This window comes from Triplophysa dalaica, chromosome 17 (genome assembly GCF_015846415.1).
Source record: "Triplophysa dalaica isolate WHDGS20190420 chromosome 17, ASM1584641v1, whole genome shotgun sequence".
Classification (NCBI taxonomy): domain Eukaryota; kingdom Metazoa; phylum Chordata; class Actinopteri; order Cypriniformes; family Nemacheilidae; genus Triplophysa; species Triplophysa dalaica.
Window position 1 is genome coordinate 7,229,239 of NC_079558.1, and position 7,592 is coordinate 7,236,830.

Below are 7,592 nucleotides of genomic sequence, written 5' to 3' on the forward strand. Positions count from 1 at the left end.
TAAAACCTTTTTGTCAAAGTGGTATGCAAATTTAGGAAAGAAATGCATAATATTTGCGCGAATATCTAATTGAGCGGGGTGTCAAATATTTGCAAGAACTCTTGAAGTCAAATCTTGCCGAGCATTGCTTTTAATAGTGAAAACATCTTTTTCAGTGTTGGTTTCTCAGTGTCAATCAACAAAGACACAACCATTTAGATTGTACACTACTACACTACTGGTGACCCCACACATACATCATAAAAATCTTGGGAACGCCCGTTCGTTGGGAGTTCACGGTCACGCGCAATAGGCTTGTCGATCTGTGACATCACTGCATGAAACAGCCCACCGAGGGCTGGAGTTTAGATGATGCATAAAGAAGTCACTTTTCCACGGTTCTTCAAAGTGATACGCACGCTAAATCTGGAGGGAAAAAAAACATCTGAAATATTATGGGAAAGTGTTCGGCCCTTTGCGAGATCTGTTTGACGTACTTGCGGAAAATAGTGGATTAAAACTATGATTAAGCCATATTGTACGTCATTTCTTCTCCGTTTGCTTGAATCGTCGAATAGAATCTGATGCAAAATGAAGTTTGGGAAGAATATTTGCATCCTAAACGTTGGTGGCACCAAGTATGCTTTCACGAGAGAAGTCATCAAGGATTTTCCTCTCCGCAGAGTGAGTCGACTCCACAATTGCGCCTCTGAAAAAGAGGTCTTGGAGGTGTGTGACGATTATGACCGGGAGAGAAACGAGTTTTTCTTCGACAGGCACTCTGAAGCTTTTGTCTTTATTATGCTTTACGTGCGATCCGGAAAACTCAGGTTTGTCCCGCAGATGTGTGAGCTTTCTTTTTATAACGAAATGATTTACTGGGGTTTGGAAAGCTCACATTTGGAGTTTTGTTGCCAGCGGAGACTTGAGGATAGAATGTCCGACACATACACGTACTTTTCAGAGGAGGATATCAAGGCGGAGGTGGAGTCCAGAGGTGAGGAGGATCAGGTCAGCAGGTTCTCATCTGGCGGAGGGAACACGCGGTGGATGGAAAGGATGCGAAGGACTTTTGAGGAACCTGCTTCCTCTCTCGCGGCGCAGATCCTCGCATCAGTATCCGTGATTTTTGTCATTATGTCAATGGTCATTCTTTGCGCTAGCACTCTACCAGACTGGGATACAGCAAAAAACAATACCGTGGAAGAACACAGGTAGGCTACCTGCTTGAAAGAAAAACTTATGTGTTCTATGCTACAGCTATGCATATTTATTGCACCTCAGCCTTGTGCGCATTTCTTTCCAGATAGTTCCACGATTGAAAGAATAACACTTTTCTCCACACTTCTTCTCGTAGATTAAATTATTTTATGATACTGAATGTCCTCCATAAATTACATGGTTCTGCTTGTCCATGTGATTTTTGTCATATTTTTGTCCTTAGTTATGGCAGCTGCGTTTGCAGGCTCCATTCTGTCCAATAATTGTCCCACCAAAATTAGCATTTTTAAACTTACTAGTGCATTTACAACTTTAGAGGCAGTTCTTTACATAATATGAAACATTATGTTGTTTATGGATGCGTACGCTGGGCCTATGTCAAACATTTATATGAAGTGATCACGCAAGATCATTTTTATAAACAATAAAAAGCCTATAATTGAATAGTTTTTATATCCCTCGACGCATCACAAACAATCACCGACTACACAATATTACATTGACAGGAAACGCAACGTTTGCCCATTTAAACTTAAAGAAATCAGTTTAAAAGAATACATCACAGATAATAATCAGGATAGTTTATGAGATCCAATTTTTCATGCAATAATATCATTTTCTAAAACATATGTGAATATGAACTTCATGAATGACATCTGCAAATGTATTATGCTCAACAATTATTTAAAAAAACAAAATATATATTTACAAGAAAAGAGTATAACAATATTTTAGTAAATATTCAAGCAGAATTAAAAGCGTTAAAATGCAAAGGTTCTGCTATTCAAAATATTTCAATTGGCCAGTAGACGTCGCAAAAAAACGGTGACGTTTTATCGTCAAAAAGAGCTAAAATCAAATCATAGACAAATACATGTAATTATCTAATGTAAATATTTGCTCTATGTTTAGATTTCTATACATTTAAGGCTATTCCTGTCCTTCCAGCCGAGATGTTAACAAATCGAGACATTCTGTCATATTCACTGTTTAAGTCATAATTGTGGGTATTCCCTTGTTCCCATCTCTCTCTGTGTGGAAATATTTGTGAGTAGGGTTTTCTCCTCGTGTGTCCAGTGCAGTCTTGATTCCATGTTACACAGTGGACATTGTGTGTCTCAGGTATGTGTTTTCATATGTGAATAACAAGCTGGTAAAGGATGGAATTAAACCCAGGTTTGTTGTGCATGTATATAATTATAGATGGAGATCCTGTTTGTTTATTTGGTTATCACTTGTCTTTTTGTCTTCGCTTTTAGGTTTGCATTCAACTACATTTATTGCCCATAGATGTTAAAACGTATTCATCATTTCACTATAGTTTGTCCTGTTTAAAAGTGGCAACCACTACATTTGTGGGCAGACAACCATTTTAGCTTTGATGCTGGGTGTAAAACTCTTATATTTGTGGATCATTGTCTTATGAAGAGTCCTTATTGTGCAAAAAGTAAAAACTCTTACTATTTATGTCTGGTTTTCCAGTATAACTATTTTACAAAAAATCTTAAATCAAGATGTATTAACTTGACCTAAAATTAGATATTAAGTAATGTTTTTTCATTATCAAAATTTATTGACTTCATGCTTCAAATAGGAAAAATAATGCCAATAGGGTAACTTAAGATGATGGAATTAGGTTGAAGCTCAAGTTAAGTTTGCTTTTCTTGTTTCTTAAGGATAACGTCACCTAATCTTTTTTATTAGAAAACAAGACTTGATATCTCATCTTGATTTAGGAATTGTAGATATTTGTACTGAAAAATCAAGACAGCATAGATGAATTCAAATATTGAATATTAAATCAAATATTTTAAACATAAATATAAACTGAATTAAATGTTCTTTATAAGTGTTTTTTTCTTGAAGGTTTCTCAGCAACAGGTTGAAGTGTTTTTTATTTATTTGTTGTAACTGTGAACGCTCATTGAAGTATTTATTAGTAAAATTATTAGAATATTTATGCCCCTCCACCTCCTATAGCCTCTAACGCTTTCTTTTTTCTTTTTCCATCTCTCTTTTTTCTCAGGATTATCGAGGCAGTGTGCATTGGCTGGTTTACTGCTGAATGTATAGTTCGCTTCATTGTCTCTCGGGACAAATGTGAGTTTGTGCGGCGGCCCCTTAATATCATTGACCTGCTGGCAATCACCCCTTACTACGTGTCTGTCACTATGACAGCACTGACGGGAGAGAACCCGCAGCTCCAGCGCGCTGGAGTCACCCTGCGCGTGCTCCGAATGATGCGCATCTTCTGGCTAATTAAGCTGGCGCGTCACTTCCTTGGCCTGCAGACACTCGGACTAACGTTGCGCAGGTGCTACCGAGAGATGGTCATGCTGCTGGTGTTTGTTTGCGTTGCCATGGCAATATTCAGCGCCTTGGCACAGTTACTGGAGCACGGACTTGACCTGGAGACTAGCAACGAGGACTACGCCAGTATCCCGGCTGCCTGCTGGTGGGTTATTATCTCCATGACGACTGTCGGCTATGGAGACATGTATCCCATCACCATTCCGGGACGCGTGCTGGGTGGCGTGTGTGTTGTGAGTGGCATTGTGCTGCTGGCTCTGCCCATTACTTTCATCTACCACAGTTTTGTGCAGTGCTATCAAGAACTCAAATTCCGCTCAGCACGCTGTGTGCGAAGTCTCTCTTCTGAGTTTCTCAACTGACTGTAGCAATTTCATCCCGAGATCCTCTGAACCTGCTGGTCTTCAGCTTAGTAACATCACCTGCTCTTCTGTGCCTTTATTTTTTTAATATAAAAACTGTTAGTTCTATACTGATTGTAACACGCAGCATCAGCATTCAGACCATCTGTATCAACCTGTTACAGTATATCCAAATAATAACATTAGTACCTCTGTACTGTAGGACACATTCTGGAATTTACTGGCTTTGGACAATACAAAAGTATAACTTATCTCCTCTTAAAGCTGGAAAGTGCACAGAAATCATTATGATCCAAAGGAATTGAAGTAGCCAATGTTTGTGTGACCAACAGCATTAACCATATATGAAATGGACAACTTTGGCATTTGACAACTACAGATGGCCAAGCTGCCTGAAATGGGCATCTGGCGAGACCTTGTGTCCAGATAGCGCTTCAGGCTAGAAGGAGCTTATACAAATTCTCATGTTTCCATGGAGAGGTCCGTCTGACTTGTTAAATCATTAATTCAGCTCTACATGCCCTACAAGCTCTCCAGAAAGTGAAAAAACAAAGAGAAGTTAAGAAAAACATTTGAGGGAGTGACATTTGAAAATGAAATGAAAGCAAATACTGTGAAACACTACACTTATATTTGGCTTTATATTAAAGTCAGGCACCAATGTGCAGTTTTAAATCAAGTTGTTGCATATATTGATCATAGAATGGTACTAAATCGCAAAAAACAAAACATCAGCTGTTCCCGCAGACAGCGACAGATCTGCAACCTGTCCATACATGACTGTGTGATTCAAGAGGCGTTAACTAAATTGATTAGCAAACACATCACCCACACACTCAGCAGTAGGAGAGCTGTCACTCGCTTCCTTCTTCCTCTTTAAACACAAGCACAAAATCAAACCTTTTTTCATTCGATGGACCTTTTACATGGACACTTTACAATGCATTTAATATGGTAAACTCGACAGATTGGAGGAACGTTCATAAAGGAAAATATTTTGAACATGTTAAAAAGCCTACAGATCTTTTCTAAAGCTAAATAGATTACAATTCAGGTCGTAATGACATCAAGGTTTGTCCTTATGTCATATAATAATGTGAAGATCTTTTTAAATAATTGCACAAACACTGCTTGATTGACACATCATGCATCCATAAGGAAATAATGCCTCCAGATCTGTATCGTTTTGTAGCTATGAAGGGAATTGCAAGAGATTTATGCTTCAATGTTTTTGTGGCTGTTTGGAAGGGGTTGAAGGACTCCATTAAAGATGCAAAGAAAATCCTATGTAGCTCTATTCTCTGACCTAAAATGTATTTTAATTGGTTAAAACAAGATATTGATGTCTATGAAGAAAATAAAGAATGTTTATGAATTTGACTCTTTCTTTCACCTAATATATCAGAATTCATACAGAAGAATAATATCGTTTTTGCCTTCTGATATGTTATGGTCCTTATAATCTACTACAGTGAACACATTAAGCGTTACATATATTTTTATTATTATTTATATCTTTAGTTAAAACAAACAGGCATAAATTCACAAAACATTAAAGAAATTAACAACTAAATACATCTAAGTAGCACAATAATAAAATATAGAAACAATACTTTTTTATTGTTGATTCATTTGATTAAGCGCTAAATAAAGTTGTGTCCTTTTTAATTGTACAGCATGTATGTGACGTCATATCCCCGCGACAAACTCACGCAACACGCAAGGAAAAAGCCGGTTGACAGTTACCCTCACCTCAATCTAACCGGTTATCGCTTAATAACAAAATGTATTATACATTTAGTGGATTCACACAAAGACTGACGGGAGCCACGTCATCCTCTGCCTATAGTCCTCAGGTATGTTATCGATTTTTTAAGGGAACATTTAGTGACCTTCATCTGCCCATATACTAGTGTGCTGCGTTTGATCAGCATAAGTATTAAAGTTAGCAGATGCCGAAAATAGCGTTAATTTGCCTAACAGTATTTTAACTAAAAATAATGATATTTAACAGCTGGATTAACCTGTTCACAGTCACACCAAGGTTTTGGTGACATAGTGTTCATTGTAATAGATATTCTTTTCCCTTTCTTACACCCTATGTTTTGTGGTTAAACTATAGGAGCCTACATTTTTTTATTCATTTACAACAAAACCAAAAATGGTTATCTAACTTTTATCAAACCATGGATAATTTTCATGGTCAAAACAACCCACTCATAACTTTGAATATGATAAAAAATATCTGTATATTACAGCTATAAATTGAGAACAAGGGTTTCTATGGTTTCTCAATTAAATTTAACTTTATGTAAATGTATTCAGGGCTTGGGGACAAACATACCCTCTGAATCCCCCACCATAATCTTTGCCACCCCAACTAAAGTCGTATCTCAGTCAGGTCCTGTGGTGGAGTATATGGGAGCCAACAAGGTTCCAGACCTCCAAAGAATATTCCAGGTATGTAACATTAATCAATACAACTAAATCAATAAACAGGACTGTATTTACATGTTTTGCTTCATCCTGTCCTGTTTTTCTCTCCCAATTTATTTCAATTTTTCCAGGCATCAGATGAGATTCCTGTCCATCTGAAGCGAGGTGTTCCAGACAGACTCCTGTACAGGACCACCATGGCTCTGACAGTCGGAGGAGCGCTCTATTGTCTTGTTGCACTTTATATTGCAGCACAACCCAAAAATAAGTGAACTGTACCCAGCTTGTTTTCATAGACTCGCCTCATCATCTGGGACATATTAATATTTGTGAGATGTTATTTATTCTATTCATAATGAGCATTAGGAAAGCCTCCTATGCACAGTCATTTTTCAAAATTAGTGCTTCTGCTGACATAAAAGAAGTGATATTATTATTGAGTGCTATAGCTTTAGATCAAAACATGTGTAAGATCAAAACATGTGTAATTGCTGGTGTCAGAAAGAGCTATAGTTAGTACATGTCTAATTTATTACTATTAACACCAGTTAATCCTCTGGAGCTCACGGCAGATGTGGGATGTGATGTTTTTGGTAGGGCTGTGAAATAGAGGGTGAGACCTGACACTTTTCATTAGTGTCGATTGGTACAGTTATATTATTTTCTCATAGAGAATCCAAAGAAAGAATGTAAAAAATGTATGTTATAGTTGGACATGTGTTGATGCTATGCAGAGCTGGAATTGAGAGGATTACATAAATATGAAGCAATATTTAAGGGAATCAAAGAATCTCAATGCATCAGATTTCATGCAAATGTAGGGCACTGTATGTGATATCGTATATACGTCGTCATTTCACAGTCGTGATAAATATTATCCCAGAAGGAATGTTGCACCACATCCCTAAAATGTATGTGTGGATATGCTGGTTTTTGAAACCAGTCATTTGTTTCAAACTTCATTATGTTTTTCGTTAAATATTTCATTATGTACTTATTTTGACTAAAGTGATACACAAACCTATTTGGGCCTCAGATTTTTGTATGAAGCTGCTTACAGTGTTTACAGGCTATACATTTTTCTTTATCAGTGGATATACATTTACATTTAGCAGAAGCTTTTATCCAAAGCGACATTTTACATAGGTATTTGCAATCCCCTGGGATCAAATCCACAACCTTGCGTTGTTAACGCAATGCTCTTACCACTGAGCTGCAGGAAAGCTACAGGGAGCCATGGAGCTACCATGGATGCGGTTCCTGTGAATCTAATGCATAATTGTG

At 37.4% G+C, this 7,592-nt stretch overlaps 2 protein-coding genes across 4 annotated transcripts; both read left to right on the forward strand.

Moving 5' to 3' along the window:
• Positions 1 to 348: 348 nt before the first annotated feature.
• kcng3 (potassium voltage-gated channel, subfamily G, member 3) lies at positions 349 to 5,222 on the forward strand. 3 transcript variants are annotated; one of them, XM_056772210.1, is made up of 3 exons: positions 586 to 809; positions 944 to 1,193; positions 3,227 to 5,222. In XM_056772210.1, exons 1-3 carry the CDS (start codon positions 722 to 724, stop codon positions 3,870 to 3,872), a joined length of 984 nt encoding a protein of 327 aa, XP_056628188.1. In that variant the 5' UTR covers positions 586 to 721; the 3' UTR covers positions 3,873 to 5,222. The 3 variants fall into 3 exon arrangements, with proteins under 3 accessions (XP_056628187.1, XP_056628188.1, XP_056628189.1); XM_056772211.1 differs by having other exon boundaries at positions 689 to 809; positions 898 to 1,193; XM_056772209.1 differs by having other exon boundaries at positions 349 to 1,193.
• Positions 5,223 to 5,586: 364 nt separating this feature from the next.
• LOC130439167 (cytochrome c oxidase subunit 7A-related protein, mitochondrial) lies at positions 5,587 to 7,332 on the forward strand. Its single transcript, XM_056771632.1, has 3 exons — positions 5,587 to 5,728; positions 6,198 to 6,332; positions 6,440 to 7,332. Exons 1-3 carry the CDS (start codon positions 5,657 to 5,659, stop codon positions 6,578 to 6,580), a joined length of 348 nt encoding a protein of 115 aa, XP_056627610.1. The 5' UTR covers positions 5,587 to 5,656; the 3' UTR covers positions 6,581 to 7,332.
• The last annotated feature ends 260 nt before the right edge of the window (positions 7,333 to 7,592 follow it).

What these genes read in the sequence shown, in the direction of transcription:
- kcng3 (XM_056772209.1), top strand. Translation starts at nt 571, where the DNA reads ATGAAGTTTGGGAAGAATATTTGCATCCTAAACGTTGGTGGCACCAAG. An exon ending in AATACCGTGGAAGAACACAG is followed by an intron (nt 1,194 to 3,226) that starts GTAGGCTACCTG and finishes CTTTTTTCTCAG; the next exon opens with GATTATCGAGGCAGTGTGCA.
- LOC130439167 (XM_056771632.1), top strand. Translation starts at nt 5,657, where the DNA reads ATGTATTATACATTTAGTGGATTCACACAAAGACTGACGGGAGCCACG. An exon ending in CCTCTGCCTATAGTCCTCAG is followed by an intron (nt 5,729 to 6,197) that starts GTATGTTATCGA and finishes AAATGTATTCAG; the next exon opens with GGCTTGGGGACAAACATACC. An exon ending in ACCTCCAAAGAATATTCCAG is followed by an intron (nt 6,333 to 6,439) that starts GTATGTAACATT and finishes CAATTTTTCCAG; the next exon opens with GCATCAGATGAGATTCCTGT.